The 23072-nt window shown below is 38.5% G+C and overlaps 1 protein-coding gene across 3 annotated transcripts in view; it reads left to right on the forward strand.

Annotated features, from left to right (window-relative positions):
• The first annotated feature begins 1837 nt into the window (after positions 1-1837).
• rapgef4 (Rap guanine nucleotide exchange factor 4) overlaps positions 1838-23072 on the forward strand; it is a 31659-nt gene continuing 10424 nt past the window's right edge. Inside the window, exons 1-10 of one of the 3 annotated variants that reach the window (XM_022740386.1) lie at positions 1838-1936; positions 2064-2152; positions 2757-2903; positions 15171-15243; positions 19495-19559; positions 20701-20751; positions 20867-20973; positions 22095-22216; positions 22314-22497; positions 22594-22678. In XM_022740386.1, coding sequence (XP_022596107.1) covers positions 15186-15243; positions 19495-19559; positions 20701-20751; positions 20867-20973; positions 22095-22216; positions 22314-22497; positions 22594-22678 — 672 coding nt within the window. In that variant the 5' untranslated portion in view covers positions 1838-1936; positions 2064-2152; positions 2757-2903; positions 15171-15185. Of the gene's footprint in view, positions 1937-2063; positions 2153-2756; positions 2904-4265; positions 4336-15170; positions 15244-19494; positions 19560-20700; positions 20752-20866; positions 20974-22094; positions 22217-22313; positions 22498-22593; positions 22679-23072 lie in introns of those variants that run through there. The other 2 variants (XM_022740387.1, XM_022740385.1) reach the window with 2 other exon arrangements.

The raw sequence follows: 23072 nt of genomic DNA on the forward strand, positions 1-23072 counted from the left end.
TGTTTTCAGCACGATATCAAGCCAGATGATTCTTGGCAGCAGTGAATCAAAAGTTTGTTTCCCTTTCTGAATTATTGATACTGTTTGGTTTCACTTTTTTAAAGGCTGGATATGGATTTAAAGTTGATGTAAGCTACAGTGCAACCACCCACATGTTACATCAGAGGCTCTGGATTCAGTGTAACTAATGTGGGGCAGTGTAATACAAGAAGCACAGGAGGGGATAGAGTCATAAAGCACACACTGTGATGATGTGAATTTGATCAGCATTTTCTGCTGCAGTGTAAGTCACGCACACTGTTCGAGGTCTAAGTGATAAACAACAATGAATAGAAACAGCGCTGTGTATTCACTTAATTATTAAACTTGAAGCAATTCTATGCTTATCTGAAAGCATTTTCTTTTTGCACGATCCACTACAAACAAACAGCGAATTGTTTGTTGCTAAAATCAAAAACTGTGTCAATCTTTTCAATTTAACAAATGGACTTAATGAAATACATTTTACTACAAGGCTCTGTGTGACCTTTCATATTAAAAAACTTTTATTGATGATGAGTTTCTAAATTGACTCCTAAACCCTGACACAAAGTTTTTATTTCAATCTTCAGACCCTTCAGAACTGCCTGTTCTGATCTGTGGACTAATGGAGAGAATTTATTTGATATAGTGTGCTATAATGGGACAAGTTGAAAAGATGTGTTAGGAGTCTTAAGTGATTTTGCCTCATTCATGTCATTTCAGAGTTGTTGTAATTATGAGTGTCAGGCTTATAGATAGGACCACATCGACGTCGTAATTACGACTGGAAAACTGAGATTTTTCTGAAAGCTTTGATATAGTGACTGACTTGTCACTTAGAGTGGATGTTTCATGTTAGCCAATCAATGTAATTAAACCCACCTTTAATGGATGTGGTGTTCTATTGTCAATGCACAGTATTTGTCTGACCTCATGGAAAGCACATCAGACTATAGTTGTGGAGTATGACCTTCTGTCCAAGGTGCTGCAACTTTGCAAGTACAAGTGATAACACACTGAGCTTAACATGAAACTAAAGGACGCTTTTTTAAAACGTTGACTATAAAGATGGACGTAGCTTCTGTGACGTCACCCATGTGTTTCTGAAAGGCGGTTTTGACGCTCAGAGTGGGCCATGGAGTGGGCCGACTCCGCCCTATTACCGGCTAATCCCAAATGGGCGAAGAGTTGGGGCGTGTGCGGAGCCGAGATTTCATAGCGGTTTAATAACTCTGGCAAGCGAACACGGATGTAATAAAGCAAACGTCCCCGATGACAGCGTTAGCACAGATGAGCGTCTTGCTCGAAGGCTAACCCAAGGCTAATTAGCTAGTTAACATGCGAAGCTAACAAGCCAGGTAAGGTGAGCACAGACGCCATGCCGGCTAATTAGTGCTAACATATAAACAAAAATAATACTAGAATTTCACTCACCTCAAAAAATAGGAGCACCGACTTCTTCACGTTCTGCTAGTCAGTTACCTAGTTAGGGAAATTAGCTATACAGACCAAAACCATATTTGTACCTGACTGTAAACATGATTATTTCTGTTGTAAAGTTGGCAACTTTCTATGAGAGTCTCGCTGTTGGAGCCAGCCTCAGGTGGCCATTCGAGGAACTGCAGTGTATATCAATTCTGTGTTGGCTTTGTTTCTCAGCCCCGGACGCTACCGCTTGGTGCTGGTGCAGACTCCTCAACCTTCTTAGATGATTCATGTACATTTACTTTGGCAGTTACCTGAAAATTGTCCTTTTCTTTTTATTTCCCCAGACCAACGGAGCGCTCAGGGGAAGATGTTGACATAATTCTTGCACGTCTGAAAAATGTGAAGGCCTTTGAGAGATTCCACCCCAGGTTGCTGCAGCAGATTTGCCTGTGTGGGTTCTATGAGTGCTTGGAGAAAGGCATCACCCGTAGGTCAAAACACAAGCTCTGAAACAGTCACATATCTGAACACAAAATAGTTCATTAGAATGAATAAGGATGTTTCTCGTAATCAGTTGGTTTTCTACAACATGTTTTTTCAAACTGTTTTTTCAGTGTATCGCCAAGGAGACATCGGCACCAACTGGTATGCTGTCCTCTCCGGTTCCCTGGATGTTAAAGTATCTGAGACGTCAAGTTATCAGGTACAAATGATATGATTTCCAGTTTTAACTCAAAGATGGTAAAACAAATGAGATTTAAAGGTGGGAATAGCGCTCTTCTTCTGTCTAGCCTGTTGGCATATCACAAATCAGCATGTGCTCAGGTTTCTTAAAATAAATGTGTTAATTCTTTAAATTTGCACCATCTCCTTCCATCTTTCTGTGAAGACTTGAATTATTTTATCAGTAAACCCCTACTTGAAATTCATCACACATGCAAAAGAATCCACATCCAAGCTTGTTCGGAGTGTGGGCTATAAAGAGCATTTTATTGTTAGACATTGCTGAATATTTTTAATACTGCAGCTTCATGTGCCTAAGTTTGTCTGGGAGCTGATTGGAGTAATTTCTTTGCAGACTGGAGTGTGTGCGTCTATCTAACACAAGTGTTCAGGTGATTGCCTCTAACCTTTGAGAATGATCTGATCAATGCAGAGCACTGCTTCTCAAGTGCAGTGCACAAAAGCATTATTTCTTGAGGAATAAGGACATTACATTAGCACAGCACAGTGTTCTTGTCTAGCTGGATGTTTTATTCTAATGAAGGGTTGATCCATGTAGGGTACTATCTTTGTTTCTGTGATAGGATGCTGTTACTATATGCACATTGGGGACTGGTACAGCGTTTGGAGAGTCGATCCTGGATAACACCCCCCGACATGCCACCATTGTTACACGAGAAATCAGTGAGCTCCTACGCATTGAACAGAGGGAGTTCAGGTCTCTCTGGGAGGTGAGTACTTCTGTCTGCTCCATCTGTAGATGTATCAGACTACAGAAATTCTCTGGCTACATTGTAAATGGTGACACATCTGAGAGATAAACTCAAGGTAAGTGCTTACATCAGAAGATCTGAAAGGTTGTGAGTTAAAGAGTCATATCATTGATGTCTATTTTGTTTCTTTTTAGTCAGAGGACTAACATTAGAAATCTTACATAAAGTGTGCAATTTCTTGGAACAGAAAATGTAAAACATGCATTGAACGTCATTTTCTGGAATGAAATGAGACTGGCTAGAGACGTCTGAGTCTATGATGGATCTTCATTTTTTTACTGAAACAAAATTCACTTTTGATTATGAGGCCATAATGAAACAAGAATCCTATCTGTAGAAACATGTACAATAACGGGTATAATATTACAATTTTTACAAGTAAAAATATGACTCTTTACACTGTTTTAGTCACTGATTGCAGATGCAAAGTGTATCCATAACAGCTGAGTTGGTCGCTTAAAGGCAGCTCAGATCACTGTACATTTTTCCTTTAATTTTCTCATCTACCGCGGAGGAGGCTGGTTTAAGCCAGGGAACAGCCACCTGTCTTAGCCTTTTCTTGTTGGAAATGAAATGCCTAATGTGAAAACTGTGACGAATTGAGCTGAGCACAAGCCAAAGCGTAGGTGGTGTAGAGTCAAAGTGTCGTATGGATTAGTGGACTGAGGATTGTGATTTTATTGTGTGGCCCCCTGCAGGAATAATGCGAGCTGTCCACTGTAACCTTTCTGCTCCAAAGTTTGTGTGTAAGCAGTCCAAAAGTATTGCTTATATCGGGGTGTAGGAGGTTTACAACGTTTGACCACTAGATGGAAGTACAGTGCTGAGAAGCAACTCTCTGGTCCTGGAGTGTTTACTGATGTCTTTATTGTGTGCATTGTTTCAGTAGTTACCCAACACAAGTGTAAGACAGATCCTTTATTCTGATAACATAAAATTTACTATAGAGGTATATCTTGCTGTGAAAGGCCAAATATGAAATATACTATACTAAATATATGTTAGAGTATGGATTCATTGTGACAAGATGCTAGAAGCATCATTGTGCATGGACAAATTAAAGTAGGTTGCTCTTCCTCAGTCCCAATGCACCACTCTCTTATCCATCTCCTGCTCATGTTGGTTAGTTGGTGTCATGCTGTGCAGAAGCCCCTCTCCTCTCTCAGCTCCCCCTCTGTACTGGGCTGGTTTCCTGAGAGACACAGCCCATTTCCTCTGGGACTGAAGGGCACCGCACAAGCGTGTTAAATTATGATCAGTGTGTCTGTGTCCACGCACTGGCCAGCTGCAGTGTGACGGGATACTTAATCCTGGCTGGACGTGTGTTGAGGATCACGTGGAAATACTACTGGGCTACACATTTCACCTCTGCCCTGGGGCAACCTCTTCGGTAAGGTTTGTTCCAGATGAGATTTTACGGCTTCTGATTCTGGTGCCCAGATTGTTGTATGTTGTCCTCAAATCTCTGTGGATTTGTTTGTTATATAATGTAATGACACTGTGTGAAGTGACTGTGTTAAGATGTAGTTTGGCGCATAATGTTTAACAGATATTTACTTTGGAAAATATCTGGTATAGTTACAATTATATTTCTACTGTGTTGGTATGAAGAAGCAAAATCATTTTTGAATGACAAATTTTAACTAGTGCAGTAAAACCTTGATTTTTTTTTTTTCAGTTAGATTTGAAAGCATTGGATAAATAATTTCTAGTCATGTGACATCTTCCAACTCACTTGCTAGAGGACCTAAATTAAACTGTACTGGGGAGTCATTTTTCTGAAAGTGTTATCACTGTCTCATGTTAAAGTCCTGCTCCACTCAAAAATATGTTTTGCTCATTGTTTCTTCACTTGGATGTTTGATTTTCAGTGTGCAGAATGATGTATGACACTAGAGGGCTGTTTTCACATGAGTCTGCTGTCGGGGAAAGTTTCTCTCTTTTTACACAAGTGTGATGTGGGAACCTGAAAAATACAGTGCTCATACCCTTCTTAGTAAAATAGGAATCAGCTTGTCTCTATTCATTAAATGATATTTACATATTAATTTCTTCTTTTTAAAAAAGAAAATCAAAATTTAAAAACATTTTTGATAAGGGAGAAGAGTAGTTTTTAATTTTAAGATTTTTAAACTGTAATTATGAATGTATGGAGAGAAAACATATCATAAACAAGTTTTTATTCCAAGCAGAGTACTATTATTTATCTTAAAACAAGTCTGGAGGGGATCTTTAATGTTTCCTCTTTAAAAATGTTTGCATCACTTCAATCACTCATGCAGTTCAGGTTGATTCACAGGTTATCCAAATGAGACATTCACTCCCATTTGCTCTCAGTAGTGCTTCCAGATGTACTTCAGCCAAAAACCATGGCAAAAGTTTACAGCATTAGCATCGATACATGGATCCTCTGTTGTTAGAAGTGCTGAGCTGCCCTTGTCTCACAAGTCAGCAAAACTGTGACTGAAGGGCTATCGAGTCAAAACTCACATAATCAGAGTGTTGACAGATAATCTTTACTCTTGCTCCTGGTATTTTACAATTTGTTGTTCTTGCAGCAGTTATGGCAAATTATTTTGCCTGGATATTGTGCTTATTTATTCCTCTCAGTTTTACCGCAGTGTAGAAAAATTGCTTGAATCTTGTTAGTGGTGGCATCAGACTTCAGACTGTGATGAACTGTGGTTACAAACTGCCACCAACTTCCCTGGGCCCTGCCCTTCCCTGCATTGCTTTCTGACTGTTGAAATAAATAAAATTCAGCTACTTCAGACTCGCTTTATTAAAGCTGAATTACATTTTGTGATGCATGGAAACATTTAGCTGTGTGAGATTAGTATTCTCATCACTTACAGCCCTGAAAACCAGGGGGAACAGAGACATTTTCCTTGACGCCAGCTGATATGGAGAGAGATAGTAAAGGAGTGATGTTAAGGGGAAGGTACCACTTACCCTGCTTTGCTGAAGAGCTAGCCCGAGGAAACAAACTTATGCACCTCCTCCTCCCACACAGATCTGTCCTCCTGCCTGTGGCCAAGCACTTTTACAAAACTATGCCAGAGTGAGCACAGCTTTGCCCTAATGAACCAATGGATATTATTTTTTATTCATGGCTGTCCATGTCAATTATTCAGTGTATATCTTTCTCCTGTTTTCTCCTAAAGTAACATTGTTTGTAAAAGTGTTTTTGTGCTGTACATAGAGCTAATGCATATTTTTGTTTCAATATTTCTTGCATGTGACTGTGGCATATGTGCGCATTCAAAGACTCTCTGCCTGTACAAGTGGCCCTTGGACACTACTCATGCATGCAACTTTAATATTTATTTTCTCATGCTGCTGACAGCCACTACGATAAGGGCTTTCATGCAGCTTTGCATGTGACAGAAGCTGGATTCTGTTACTGGGAACGAGCAGCCGTGTGCTTGATTGTTTGTTTAATACAGCAGACATGAGCCAAGCTCAGCACACACACACACACACACACACACACACACACACACACACACACACACACACACACACACACACACACACACACACACAGAGGCACGCTGACTGAAGCTTAGATGGCTTGATCATCAATTCTCTCTTCACTTTGTTTCCTGCTTCCGATGGCCACCGTGATTGAAACAACACAATTGTAATTTGTGTTTTTAAGGTCTTATGGTGGCTCTTTTACAGTCATGTCAGCATGTGTGCGGCCTGGACAGAAAGCTTTGTTATTGTATATCAGTTGTGACAAATTTCACATCACAGGAGGACAGTTGTTAGGCATGTTTACTGCACATGCTTTGAGTAACAGCACTACAGATTTTTGCGGTTGTATGTATTCTGCATGTGTGTTTATGCTTGCAGCATGTCTGTTGGGGGCTCAGCAGAGAGTGTGGGAGTGGAGATTGGTGTGACACTATCATCAGTCCATAGAAACAGCCTGGAAAGCTGATGAACAGGAAGTGGCAGGGACGCAGCGTGCCCTCTGGTGTCTGAGGATTGGGTGGAGGGGGTTGGAAAAACAAGGCCACATGAATTCTCTGGCTGTTCAACATCCAAGTACCATGTCACAGCCAGAGCCAGAGTCCCTCCAAGTGTACAGCGGATATGTGCACGGAAAGAACAGGAAGATTGTATCAAAAACATTTGTGTTTTATTCCCTTATCTCTGTTCACAGAGCCGTTACATCATCAAAAGGCTGGAATCTGAACTGCAACCTGTAAAATACAACAGGACTACATTTTTAACAGGATAAAAACGGCAGCTGGCATTGCTGATTATTGTTGTCAGTTCATTCATAGTCATGCTATTGTGTGGCTCTAAGGATGGCAGTGCTGTAAGATCTCAGCACCTATTCAATAGATTGCCATGAAATTTTGTACAGACATTCATGGTCCCCAGAGGATGAATCCTACTAGCTTTGAGGATCCAACAACCTTTCCTCTAGTGAGGTTTACATTTGTGGTTCAGAGTGAAATTATTCAGTGGCCGTTGGATTGATTACCATCCCAAGTGAAAGTAAGGTTTAAATAGAGATTACCTTGTTGGCAAATTGGTGCTGATTTTCATGGTCTTTGTGAACTTTGGTGAGTGCCTGATTTTCATTTAGTGCAATTGTCTGGTCAAAATTTCAATTTGTCCAATACATGTAACAATTTATCTACTTTACTTTTATCTATTTACCAGTTTGAAATTCTTTAAAATGAGCATTACAGCCTAACAAAGTTCCTGGCACAGACTTTAAGTCTTGTTTGCTTCTGAATTTAGCCCTTAAAGTCAAAGTGTGTTACAACCGCTTTCACAGGATTAATTAAGGCTTTAGTCAGACACACGAAAAGAGCAACACATTTATATGGGTCAGAGAAATGTAGCAAAGAACTCGGTTGAACCTGAATCTTCCAGTTAAACCACATCATCAGTTTCAAATATCAAATCAAATTTGTGAGTGACATGAGGAGAAACAAGGAAGATGGAATATGTTCTTCCCTCCAGTGCCACGAGTTGGTACTGTTCCTCATAAAGGCACAATATAATTCAGTCTAGTCTTAAATTGGTGCCTGTTCAGTACAAGCCCTTATTCCACCAAATTCAGGATGATGACCAAAGTCAAATCCAAAAACAAGGCACTATTTTCCATCACGTTTTTCCTGAAATTGTAGAACCTGATCTGTTTTGGTTTTTCAATCAGTCGGGAGAGTACAGTGACAGAGACTCCAATTTGACACAGTGACACACATTTACCCCTGCTCTGTCTTTGTTTCTGTCCCGCCTCTCTGTTTCTTAGTCCCCTCTGCATTCAGCTTCTATATGTTTAGAGTCTTTGCCTGTTTTGTTAAGTGATCCTTTTTTATGCGGTCACATCTCTTAATTTTATAAGTGAAGATAGAGAAAAAATAAAGAGGACAAGAAAAGAAATAAAGACAGTTTGATAAAAATTATCACCAAATGCAATGTACAGTTTTAGATTATGTTTGATTAGATGATGGTTATTAGAAATACACTAATAAACTAAAATAAGGTTTTAGAATTATACTTTGACATCAAGGCTCCTCTATAAGACAGGGCCACAAAATGAAGTAATAATGAAGGAAACAAATTGATGGATATTGTATTTTTAGTGGTGTAAAAATTCCCTAACAAATCTGCCATTAATCAAATAGAGATATTGTAGATTTTAGAAACGCTTTTGGTTAATTTCTTAGTGGGAAAATGCTCAGCAATTTTTAATGCAGCTGTCTTGTGTCTTTGATAAGTGACAGGGTCAAAGATAAGACACCATCTGGTCTCTGTCCTTGAGAGTCAGGGGCTCAGTGATAGGAGCAGGATAGTGGATGGTGCTGTCTGTACATTTGAGGGTTGGTCCGGACAATTCTGCTGTCATGTCCACAGAGGAAAAGGTCTCCCTGAAGAGTTGTAAGCTGATGAAAGCAGCAGGGACATAATTGTAATCCATTTTTACATTTGTGCTTATTGATCACTCGTTGGAGAGAGAATAAGAGACATAGAGAGAGAGAGAGAGAGAAAGAGAGAGAGAGATGGAGCATGCTCTCCTGTGTGCTCACTGACTGGAGTTGAGTAATCACCTAGCAACTGCTGCTCAGAAGAAATGAGCAGCTGACTGGCGCTCTGCTGGTCTGAGGCAGTGTGCTCACTCTGCTCTCAGAGTGGCGTGCAGGCTGTGGGTACGCTAGTGGATCATGTTGGACCATGCTACATATGACTAGTGTGACACTCTGGGAATCTTAAAATTGGATTTACATGCCTGGATTAAGAAGTTGTGGAGGACCTTCCAGTCATTGCCAGCCACAGTAGGCTGCATTGGAAGCTGCCAGCATCTTTAGGTAATCTTTCTTAAACTTTTGAACAGAGCAGTGCATTTGATTCTTGAGAAATGGATTTGGGGCAAGTAAAATATTGCTGGATTAAAAGTCCTGTAAAACTGTTTTTTGCTTATGTTGCAGAACTATCTGGAAATTCAGACTTTGTGTTTGAAATAGAAAATTTTGAATTCATTTTCTAACTGTTTCTGTTTTAGAGGAAGTCTAATATTAAACGGTCTTCCAGCCAGTTGTTTCCCCAAGTGGTCTGAAGTGTGCCTGTAAGAGTTCAAAATAATAATTGGATGCTTTGAGGACAGTTTACACTAAGTCGCTTATGTAATCTGGGGGTGAATTATTCAAAATACAAGAGTGCATCCATGCACATTGATGCTCACAAAGCCATAATGTGCTCAAGCATGAAAGACTGAGGATGAGCTTGAAATGAAAAAGCACTGAAATGACTTTTGTTGATATCTTTGCTTATCTGTTGTTATGACAGAGATAAGACAAAACTTATCTGTGGACACACTTAAAGCATAGCAACCATGTAAATCAGATAGAGATATGGAGTGTATGTTCAACAGTTTTTCACACCATGGTGACTGTCGCTACACGGTTTTTATACACAAGATACACGGGTAATAAAAAATGACACATTGTTCATGCAGGACAGGGTTAAGGGATATGTGAGAGCTCTCCTGCTGCTGTGAACGGTGAAGTCAGTGTGCCAGAGCAAATACGTACAACAGTTGACTAAGCTTCACTGGAGGAAAACAGAAAGACACATCTGTTACTGCAGACATCCCGTTTTTATGTTCATGTTATGTTTTTATGTTAAGAGCCGTGTGGCGATGAATGCACAATCAAACCCACATGACTCTGAGATTTCTGGAGAAGCTACATATACCTGAATATTACTCACGTAAATCAAAAATAATTTATTTAAACTGTGTTAGCATCTTTTGTTTCAGAAAATGGCACCTCCAATGTATATACCAATTACTTTTTCAATTCAAAATTATTATCAAAAGTATAATTAGTCATTTGTGGATCATGTTACCTGCATTTCTAGAGCCATATATGTTCAGTATTTGTAAATAGGGTTAGCATTAGACAGTGACATTTTCTGCTTGAATTGTGCTTAAGATGAGCGATTGCACTTAAAAGTCAAAGGTACAAGAAAGAGCAGAAGTCAGTGAAGACTCGAAAGGAGAAAAGTCCAGAAATGACAATCTTAAACCCAAATTAAGGCTGTCATTAGAGATTATGCTTTGTTAGAGCCCTGTAAATACAGGCAGCAGTTTAAATCGATTCACTCTCACATTTTGGGTCAATTTTGGATGAATTTAGAAATCATGGATCAATAATTTGTTCCTGATCACAGTGATTCTGATTCAGATCTATTGGATGTGAGTTTTTATTCCTAGTGTCTTGATGTGATGAGATTTAGACTACTACACATCTACCTGTCTTGTCATTTCACTTTAAACACCTTTTAATTCTTGAAGTGTTTGTAACACATCTCAGACACTCGGAGTAAATCCAAGCAACAGATCACAATCTTCTAATGTGATGAAATCAGTTTATACAAATAACAGCTATTTGTTGGACACAGGGTAACCTGTCTGACCACATCATTGTGCTCGCTCACTGGTTGTCGAATTGTGTCGAAGGATCTGACTCAGTAGAATTCTCCTAAAGGTCTATCTCATTAAACATTTGCACCACTAATGCAGCAGTGGACATTGTGTGCAGTGTATCTGTGAGTCCCAGTGTGGCATGTTGCTGACTCTGGACTGTCCCTTTGTCAATAAATGCTGATGTGTAGTAACAACTTAGCAATACCAAAAAGCTCCTAAAAGTAATGCACTGTTCTGCTTTGTTTCTACAGCTGGAGATAGTAGATGATAAGGAAATCTCTGTCACTGTTATGGTTATAAAGTGACAGACAATAGGGAAGTAGCTGCACAAATCACACCCAGTGGCTGTTTTATTGTGACATGAAGTATTGTCATACATATTTTCTCTTCTGGGAAACATGGCAAGCACATTTAGTTTTTGATGCCTTTATAGACAAAGCTTATAAACTTCAGTCAATGCCTTTTATGTATTTATTACCACACAATTCCAGTATTTTTGCAGTATTATCTGTTTAGCTATAGCTATATAGTGTGAACTGATTTACTGCTCTAATAATCTTGTGGGATTAAATTGATAAAGGTCAATGTGTGAATAATAGGACTGATTCGTTTAAAGGAATAGTTTTACATTTTGGGAAATGCACTTATTGTCTTTCTTGTGTGAGTTAGATGAGAAGATTGATACCACTCCTATATCTGAGAGTGGGATCAATCTTCTCATCTAACTCTGCAAGTAAGCCAGTAAAATGCTGAACTATTAATTGAACTGTTACAATGAGCCCAACATCATTTTAATTCCTGGGTTTCAGGATTGAATTTACTAATTCAATATAGACAAAGTAACAATGAAGGTGAAATCCTCAGGACCTGCTTTAAATCTACCTGTTACAACAGCTCACCAGTATTGATTTGAGTACCATATCAAATCACAACATTGCAGTGTCATAAATAGAACAAACTCGTCTTAAGTCTTGTTTTATTGCATTTTACAGGGATCTCCTGTAGTTAGAAATAATGATATATAACTTTATTTTTTATTTTTTAGAATATCTTGAAACAACAAATTCAAAGTGTTTCACAGACAACAGCATGGCTTCAGCTACAGATGATTATTTCTTTATTCATTATCTTCTTCTATTAAATAATATTTCTTTACATATAAACAGACATAGCAAGACATGACAGCATCAGTATCATAACTGAAAATTGTTAAAGCAACATATAAGATGAATATAAAGAGAAAAGAGGAAAATAGGAGACTGGCACAATATGAGTTTGACATGATGCACATGAAGTCAATTAATTTTTTCAAAGTTACTTTTAAAAGCAAAATGTTCTCTGACTCCAGCCCTCAACTATAGATACTCACTAGTCCTTAGACTTCTGAATGTCTTTGACCCATGAGTATCTTTCCTCTGTTCTTTTCTTGATTAATAGATATAATAATAAAAAAATGAATAAAACCCACTACAGCTTCATATGTCTTATAGAACAACCAAAATATCTTCAATATAGAATGATATAAAAAAAGAAAAGCAGCTAGTCATTACAGTTGAGAAGCTGAAACTACATGCTGCTTGGCATGTTGGGATTCAAATGGATTAAAACGAGTTAATCACTTATCAATTACCTATCGATTTTCTGTCAACTGACTAATCAATTAATCAACTAATGGTTTTTAACTCTACATATAGAGGCGGCAATAAAAAACTAAATATAAGATACAATACACTAATATACAAACAAAGGGTAAATGACAGCTGAAAAGGCAGCGGTCTACAGTGAGCTGGAGGGTGTAAAACGTAGAAACAGGTCTATTGTGTGTCTTAAGAGGCAGAGACATCATTACTAACAAAATAGAAGTGAGTGCTTTTTACACACCTGACAATGGTCCTAATCTCCCTCTAAAACAACACCCCCACCCTGCGCACCGGATTCAACCCCTCAGGGAGGCCGGCTTTATTGGCTCAGAGGGGTTAAGTTCATTTGTTCATGTGCAGCTCAGTTTAAGTGCTCCTCCCTAATCCTAAATCCTTAAAGTGTCAACAAATACAGATAGGCTTGTTGAAGTGACTCTCTGAAGGCTTCATGTCTGCTGCGCTGATTAACTTCAAAAAAATGAATCAATCTGATGTTTGCATGTATACAAAAATCCCTCCTCCACAGGATTTTCAGTATGGTTTTGAGTATGGGGTTGACTTTAATCTAGATCTTTTAGCATCTCAATAAAACGGAAGTCAGTTCTTATTTTGAAGTAGAGACGTGGAAATGTTTTTAAAAACTGAGGTCACTGAGACATTTCTAAACTACTTCTTAATTGAGGGGAAAAAAGCTGTGTGCCCCAGGAGGGTTGCTAAAATGATTAACTGACTTCAGAGGGAGGAATTGAATTTAAAACATGACCTCTGAGAGCACATTACCATCCAGGAACAAATGGCTCGAGAGTTCTAGCTTTCATTCGGTCTCCTCTGACCGGGAGATAGGAAAGTAGAGAGAATTGGCCGGTCACTAAGTGGTCCTCAATCAGTTTTTTATTGACCCAGAACACAGCTTCTGTGGCACATAATAAGTTTCTGTTGACTTCTACGACAAAATAATATTGAACCATTGGCTTATTCGACAAATCGTTTAAAAACTGAGTTTAAAGATGAGACAATTTTACAGGATAATCAGTGTGATGAGGTTTTAAACATGACAAACAAAAAAAAGAGAAGGGGGAAAAAAAAGGAAAATATCGCTGACTCTGTTTTTTTCCATCTAAATATGGCTTTCTGATGACAGTATTAATATAATCAGATTTATAGTAAAATATTACCATACCATGTAATATTATTCCCACCATGAAACATTTCCCAAAATACCTTGCATATCTACAGTAACTTAAACCGCACATCTTCTACAGTGAGGCACTGTTGAGAATACAGTATTGCTATAAATACAACAGAAATCATCTATATAGCAGTGAAACCCTATGAACAGATTTCCATTTTAAAAAGCAGAAAGCCAGAACTTGAGTAAAGGAATAAGTTGATTAGATTTGGGTGATGATCAGGATGTTGAATTTCCAGCATTAGACAGTTGTTGTTTTTGCGTGGAGAATGGTTCCACATTGGCAGAGATGTGTACTCTCCCACTACATCCTTGTCATAAGCTGCATAAGGTTGACGTGTCTTTATGGCTACGGTGGGATTGACCTCTTTGCGCACCAGTGTCATGAACAAAAACCTGACATTTATATGAGTGCACAATGTTCATTACATAACGGCTATGATGCTGCAGGGCGCAGCGATGGCATAAGACACATAACAGTTGTACTGCTATTCTCTGTTTGCTCTGTGGCTTTCTGCAGCTTGCACAACATGAAAGAGTAAGTACTTATGTTCTTGATAATTAAGCCGTATTATCTTCACGTTTTCATAGTTTTCACAATAAATCATAACAACCACTCATCTTGTATTCTTCCCTCTTTGTGATTATTTCTCACTGAACCCTACTTACATTTGCGTGCCTGGACTAATGAGGACAAAATATCAGCAAACACCCCAAACTCTCAATGGCTTTCTCCTTGTCCTCACATCCTGGAGGCAAATGATGACAGAAGGGTTTTTTTTTTCTTTCTTGTTGGAAGAGACAGAGGGAAATAACATGCAACAACGACTTCCAGCCACAGACATTTCATTTCCATGAAATGTGTTTCAGCATCATTTAAAGTGATAGATCTGCTTTTCCAAGGAGTTAATCTGGTACAGTAAAAAGAGTAAAAAATCACATATCGCAGAAGTATCAGGAGCATACAGTATCTTCATTAAATGACACACAATGCATGACCATTGCTGTTTTTACTTTTTCAGCCATGCTAGCTGCACGGCTCTAGAGATGTCAGTGTTCCAGAGTGAAATATCTATTGAATGGGTTAAGATGTAATTTTGTGTTGAGTATGTATCATATTCACTTTTCCTCTGGTGCCACCACGAGGTTGACATTTGTGGTTTTGTGTGAATTTGCCATAACATTTGATCAAATACCTTCCCAAATCAGCCTCAGCTGTACTTTGTGTTAGCACTAATTAGCATGCTGACATGCTAAACTAAGATGTGTTAGCATTGAGCTCATAGCACCGCTGTGCCTAATTACAGCCTAAAAGAGCCACAAGCATGGCTGTGGACTCTTTGTTTTTGTGTTGGGTTTGTTTAGTTCACAAAATTTGTGTAATTGATATTTTCTGGTCAGTTATGATTGATTTGTTCTGGAATTGTCTTTATTTTTTATAGAAATATCATCAGTTCATGGCTGGACTCCTTGCCCCACCCTATGGTGTGATGGAAAGTGGCTGTAGTGCTGACAGTAAGTAGCCCTGCATCGCTCTTTACATATCTGAGTGGTTTAGACTCTTATCACATTTGATTGTCGTGGCCAAAAGAATTCACAATAACGATATTATAGCCATATCTATACATATTTTGCAAATGAATTAGACTCAAATATGATTTTAGGAGAGAGTCTGTAACCATAACCGTACAAAAGCATACAAAAAGAACAATGGCACTGAATGGTCGAGTTAATAGTGAAAAGGCAACCTGATGAACTGATAAAGAAAAGATCCACAAGGCTTAATATCGGCCAACCCAATATTATCATATGTGCATTTTTTACACTATATTAATATTTCACCTTTTAAATATCACAGCAATACCAGTATATTGCAACACCTCCAGTTTGTATGTAGATATTCTTTGATGTAAGAATTCAAAGAAGAATTCCCAAATTCCCAACAGTGTTTACAGTCAATGGCTTCACTCTCAATTTATACACTTTCCCAGAATCAAACCATTGATTTTTTTTTTCCACTAATATGTATAATGAGATTTAATATTTCTGTGTGTAATATAACCTAGTTTCTTATATTGTACAATATGTAATAATATTTTTATTTTTATTTTTTTCTGTTGCAAGGTAACTCAATATTGACTTAGCTTTGCTCAGACAGAGCCCTTAACTTGCTTCAAAGTCATGTACCATAAACATGATGAACAGCAGAGTCCAGAGCCTGATGGCTTACTGGCAGTGGTTTTACTGTGTAGTGTTATGCATTTTTAAGGAGAGTTCATAAATGATGGAGAAAAAGAAGTGACAATCTGAGTTCCCACTCATCATAAACGTAGAATTTGAATTTGAACTACTGTAATGTTTTTTGCTGCTTTCAAAAGTGGATGTGTCTGCTTTAGTGTTTCTCACTGTTTTGTGCTTTGAAGCAGTACTGTAACAGTAGGACTCTGAGTATTTTTCCAACATACAGTACAGTACCTAGGGGATTTACAGTACTGCGCTCTATGCATGAATTCACAACAGAAATCACACAAGCATCAAGCAGCTGCAGGCTGATGCACTTTCTTGTACAGTACATTCACAGCAGCTCAGTGCTTTTGTAACTGTAGAGGCTGAGTCACATGAATTAAACATGTTTTAAACAGTTTTCTTACTTACAAAACACAAGGCTTTTTTAGCACTTTGGTTTTAACAGGTGGATGCTTTTAAAGCCAGCATTGTTTCTTTCACTCCAGTCATGCATTCAGCTCTACTCTACCTGAACACCTTTTAATACATGAGCACACTTCTTTGTCACAAGTTATCACCTGCAATGAAAAACTTAGAAGCCTAGAAATGTTGACAAAAAGTACTTTTCTTCCCCAGGAAATTAAACTTTTGATTTTTATGCAGACGTGCCGGCAATATCCAGGGCGGGAAGTGTTATGTGTTTGTGTTGTCCGTCGAGCTATCTGTCCCGTTCTCGTGAACGCAATATCTCATTGGACTCGAGGATGAATTGATTATATTTTGATTGCTAAAGGTCAAAGTTCAAAGACACTGTGAACTCACGCTCTTGTGAATGTGATGCATCAGGAATGCCTAGAGAGTAATTCATTGCACTTGGCACAAACATTCACTTGGACTCACGGATGAACAGATCAGAGGGTCAAAGGTCAAGATCTCTGTGACATCTCAAAATATTGTTTTTGGCCATAACTTACGGATTCATACGCTAATTATGATGAACGCAAATGTCTAATAGGATAAAATGATAAAGTGATGACATTTTATATCCGAATGGTCAAAGGTCAACTTCACAGTGACATCATAATGTTCTAAAAAAAGCATCTGGCCATAATTCAACACGGTAACTCCAGGAAGGGGAGATTGTGACCATATTTCCTGCAACTTGACTGGTTGGCGGAGGCATACAACCACAAGGCGGTAATCTTGGATTCACCTCTCACATGCATTGTGTACGTTACATCTGCACTGATGTGACTGAATTAATGCGACACTTGAATGTATGGCATGATGTCACATGGACCACCATGACCGTTTCACAAATAAAATGATGGGCAGCTGTGTTAAGTTCTCAATGCAACAATAAACAAGCGCAAATTCTATACAGACCCACAGCCTATAAATAGAAATACATTCTAAGAATGTGCAAGAAGATGGCTGACAGCAAAATGAAAATGAGACTTGTCTTTCATGTAAATATGACCTCAACAGTTAAAAAAACATGTCCTCCAGCAAAAATAATTAATACCATCCTTAAACATAAGGGGCTTCTGTTACATAGGTTGCTTCTCAGTACTTTTCAAACTGACCCATGTGAGCATTTTATGATCTGGTGCCCCTGTTGGAACAACAACATCATTTGTAACTGCCTAGCAAAGTACATGTAAGTTGCAAAAATGAACAATATGAATGTTTCCTGATGTGCCTGGTTCATTAGTTTGGAAACTATAGCCACTTGTAGGGTTAATAGGCACTTCGTATAGCTTGATTTTACTCCAGTGTTCAGAAATATTTCTGATATAAACAAACTTTTACCAGCGTGAGAAAGAAATGAGAAACCTAGATGTACTAAAAAAAAAAAAAAAACTGTCAATCAGTTTGACAGTTTTTACATTTTAATCACGTATTGCATTTTTTTCAATTTCTCTATTAATGTTTCCCCTGAAGGACCTTGTTTGCCCATTTGGTCAGATGGTCTAAATGCTAACAATAGAAAAAATCTCTCAGCCAAGAACATTTACTAAAATGACCAGGAATTACATAGAGCATTGTCAATAAAGTTAAAATGATACAGATGCTTGGCTTTTGTCCCTGGATATATAGCCACAAGTGTAATGTTAGATTTCTAGCTGTGCTCCACTTTCTCTGTATTGTGTGGATTGTGTATCTGTCTTGTGGTATCAGCAGTCTGAGAGGCACGTCTAAGAATAGCTGAGTTTTTTCCCCTGCAGATACAGTTGTGACTGAGCAGCCTTGACTGATTATGCTATTTGTCCTGGAGGGGAGGAGTACAGTACAAGCTTAAAGCTCTAAATACTGAGAAATAACCACACCCCTCTAACAAACCCTCTGCAGGACTTTCACATAGAGTATAAACTATGGCAAAAGTATTTCTTTACTGTTTTCCATTTTTTTATATCACTTTGCTGCCTTTGTACAGAAACACCCATAACCCCATCTTAAGCACTAGAGTCCAATAGCATGTTTAATTAAGGAAAAATCTAAACTGGAACATTTATTTTTTTTTCAAAGGTTCAGTATACATTTGTGAGTTATCTTCTCTTTAAGGTAAGCACGTACAAGCCCAACGTATCTATAATGTCAAGAGAGTAATAGAAAGTGAAACTTGATAGTTGCTCAATGGTGGTCGAAATATGAAAAAAAAAGGTGGATAAATAAACAGTGGCCACTGGTAAAGTTATGTGCAAATTTACTGGTTCAAAATAGTGACAGACAGAATAGTGAGTGGCATACTTGAATGACTAGAAAAGCAAAAGAAAGGAAATATTGAATATGGAATGTAGGCTCACATAAAATGACATCCAAACCAAAGATCTAAAGATGGCATGAAAAGGAGCAGAATTAAACATTGAGGACAACTGACAGTGACCAGGAAATACAATAGTAGTCAATTTAATGTATTTTGCATCATTTCATTGTTTTAAAGTCACACAAAATATGTTTATATTTACAGTAAAACATGATTTTGTTGTTCTGTATATACCTCTCTTTAAATTTACATTACATTTACATTTATTCATCTGGCAGAAGCTTTTATCTAAAGTGTCTTATAAGTTAGGGGCATCACTAAAGCTTCAGTGCAGTAGGAGACCTTGCTGTAAATACTAATTACTACAAGTGCATAGTAAGTGCTAGTTAGGCACGTTACGGTGTTAGAGGTGTTAGGAGAGGAGGTGCTCTCGGAAAAGATGGGTCTTCTAGAGATCATTGAAAGAAATTTTCAAGGATTAAATGGGCTTTTTATGGCAAGTTATTTGCAGCTTGTTGTTTATGTGTCTTGCTCCAGGAACTTTTATTTGGTGGTAGGAAATTGCTGAATCTTTTTCTCAGTTTTAAAAGTAAGAGTTGACGTTTTTTCTTCATCACGTGGCCCTGCAGGGCATCTCTATTCTTGGGGTTAGATGGAGGTTTGAACAAAAATGGAACAAGCTGCTGACACACTTTTCGTTGATGGTCATGTTTTTTCTCCAAGTCACTTTACATGCAGTATATTGTAATATATCCTCTGTTTTTCACACCCAGAAATGCCGGACAAGGAGAACATAAGCAACAACTCAATTGTTTCAGTCTCCAAACATCAGAATAAGGTAATTTCTCTGACACTTGACAGCCTGACACACACTCCTTAGTTATTACAAAACTAACTCTTTATCATGTAGTGTTACCACATGTTATGAAAGACAGAGAGGGTCTGCGGGGTTGAGACAATTCTGGGGTAGAGTGTCATTGTGAGTAAAAAAAAAGTTTGGCAATGATTTAAACCTCAGCTATAACTCATTTTGTCGTTGCTTTCATTTTGTGTGACATAGCAACATCCTTTACTGTTACTGGCCTCTTCAGCAAAGGTTGGAAATAAGCTAGAATGTGAAGTTTGTTTAAAGTTGATCTAAATATAAACAAGGTGACTGGAGTTCTTGTCTCCATCCAGAACAGTTCCTGTCCCACCTTTCTCCTGTTGTCGTTTCCTGGCCACTGGGTTTATAACGTGGCACTACAGTAGATTTATGGTGCCCTGTGCTTTGTTCCTTCCTAGAGTTTGGTCACAGCATTGCTACAAGATTGTTCTGTTATGTAACAAACAGCTTTAATTTACTATAACATATATAAATAATAACTAAGAAAGTCCAGCTTCTTTGGCTACTGAGTGGACAAATTTTCTTGTGAATTAATGATGAGGCTTTAAAGCCTTCACATAAATGCATGAGTTAACGCTGCTCTCTGAAGCAAGCAGAATGCATTTTAAATGTCACAACCCTGCAGCCCACCCTGTGGTCCCAGAGGACAGAAAAAAACACTTACAACACGATATCTGTGTCCCATTTAAGCAATTGGATGCATCAGTCAAGACTCTGGGAACACACTATTATTTTAACTCAGAAGCGATATAGAAAGCCATGAGTTCAATTAAAATTGACAGCTAATAAACACATAATGGCAACTGTGAGTCATACAGGAGCGGTGAGGAAGATATCCTGTGGCCCCCAGTGAGAAGAAAAACACCCGTTATTTAACTTGACTTGTCTGACATGTTGTTGTTTCCCTGATGTCTTTATTTTCCAATTACTGGACTGTTGTGTTGTGTTGGGTTTGGCAGCAACAGATCTTTAATTTTACCCAGTTTCTGTGATGTTGAGTTTTCTATCATCAGAGGAGCCTCAGCCTACCATTGTCATCCATGATGTCTTTTATTTCAGTTCCTCTTATTTTTTGTTTCATTTTATTTTGCAGAAGTCATTCATTGAAAGCCCAGCCAAACCCCACCCCAAATGCATTTCACAGGTAGTAAACTCAATGACCTTCTGTACGTAGGCGTCAGTCATAACCTGTTAATGTGGCGCAGGTGCTCCGTAGGACTCCTATTGTGCTGTGATTTGACCCGAATTCTACTGTGCAGGTGCCCTCGGAGAAGATCTTACGGGCTGGGAAGATTCTCCGTAACGCCATCCTCTCCAGGGCGCCTCACATGATCAGAGACAGGAAGTACCATCTGAAAACATATAGGTTGGTTGACATTTTAATACAAGTAGTTTTTGAAAGACGTGCACAAAAACAATCTAAAAATCCCAACATGATAGCATAAATGAAAAGAAAAAAAACTGTTCACATGTCCTTTGGCTTCTGGACTTTCTAGACTTCTGTGTTTTCCTATACTATCATACAGCATTCCTGATAGCTTAACTGCACTAGTAACTTTTTTATATCAACAGTAACTCAAATAACCGTGTAATGTGAAAGGTGTTTGCTTGTAGTCACGACCACAGAAAGAATTACTATCTGACCTCCCCGAAGCGCTGCAGTGCCTCTTTCAGCTGTCTTGGTTTTACAGCCCACAACTTTACTGTTTTGGTTGAGTCTCACGGTTCTCATCTGCATCATTTTCAGACACAGCTGGCAGCTGTTTTCAACATTTTTTAAAAACCCACTGTACGCTACCTGCCGAGGGCCAGACATTTCCCTTGGTGAAGACAAAAACAGCAAAAGAGAGAGTGAATATCAGACTTGTATTCCTCAGATAGACACAAACACGACTCTAAATGAATGCTAATGCTGTTTTGTGTCTTTCAGGTGTGTGAACAGACATCTCTTTGCTAAAATGTTCCCCATATCAGTTTCATAAAATTGTAATACTGTATGTCAGTGTTGTGTTTACAGCTTATTGCGCTGAGCCCAAGTGTCCAAACATCAATTAATGCGTCAAGGATGTGTGTGGGGTCACTGCCAATCTTATACAGCCTATGTTGTATTCTATGGGTTGTATGTAGAAAAGGTTTTTTTTCATCAGTAACTTTAATATAATTTCTTGTTACATGTTTGAAATTGTTGTCAGTGACATGATCTTTTATTTTTTTTTTAATTTTATATTCATTCATCATTATTTTGATGAAGAGACATTATAGTTACATTTTGTTTGTTAGAATGTAACACCTTTGTGTTTATTTATTTGATTTAACTCCTATTTATACAAGATTTGTACTGTGGCAGAATATAAAAGCTCTTCAACCTGTTTGGTCAACAACAAAAAACAAGCACAGAGCTGATTAATTAAATACAATCAGACAGTGAACCAATATCAGACAATAAACATATTACATAACTTATATTGACTTTTTTTTCTTTCCTAGGCAGTGTTGTGTGGGGACAGAGTTGGTTGACTGGCAAATGCAACAGAGCTCATGCGTCCACACTCGTATTCAGGCTGTGGGCATGTGGCAGGTGCTGCTGGAAGAAGGTGTTCTCAACCATGGTGAGACGCTGTGTGTGATGCCTGTGTCTGCGCACATGTTGGCTACGTGTGAGGCAGAGATTTTAAATTTAAGCCCTGCTGTGTCGTTGTGACGCAGTGGACCAGGAGCTGAGCTTCCAGGACAAGTACCTCTTCTACCGCTTCCTGGATGATGAACAGGAGGATGCCCCTTTGCCCAGTGAGGAGGAGAGGCAGGAGAGCCAAGAGGAGCTGCAGGACACCCTGCTCCTCCTCTCGCAGATTGGACCTGATGCCCACATGAGGATGATCCTGAGGAAACAGTAGGGATCTACAGCAGTAACCTCTAAAACATTGTCAAATAAAGTGTATCAGTGTGATGCTGTAATGAGTTTGTTTATACATTTTCTGTTTTCCAGTCCATCTGAAAGAACAGCAGATGATTTAGAGATCATTTATGAAGAGCTGCTCCATATAAAGGCCTTATCTCATCTATCCACCACTGTGAGTAGAAATGCCCTGTCTTAAGTAGCAGTATGAATCCTGGTGTCATTGTGTGGACGCTGAAATTGTTTGTGTCTCCTGTAGCGATAAAAACCATGCTCAGCTCCTCAGACATTTTTGTCAGATTTAAGAGCAGACTGGTGACAGTGGCAGAAAAATGCAAGCATGCAAACACACACTTTGTATATATGTATTCCTCTCAGTCTGGATCATCATGTACAGTCAATATAAATGTTCTGCAGGTAAAGTCATCAATTTTTATCGCTGCCGGAATTCACTCAGATTGAAAACCAAGTTATGTGAGAATTGCTGCCAACTGCATATCTTTTTTTATGGACAGTATAACTCATGTTCAATTTCTTGAAAATCTATTTTACACCAGTGGGGTATTGAA

This window comes from Seriola dumerili, unplaced genomic scaffold (genome assembly GCF_002260705.1).
Source record: "Seriola dumerili isolate Sdu_G_001 unplaced genomic scaffold, Sdu_1.0 BDQW01000052.1, whole genome shotgun sequence".
Classification (NCBI taxonomy): Eukaryota; Metazoa; Chordata; class Actinopteri; order Carangiformes; family Carangidae; genus Seriola; species Seriola dumerili.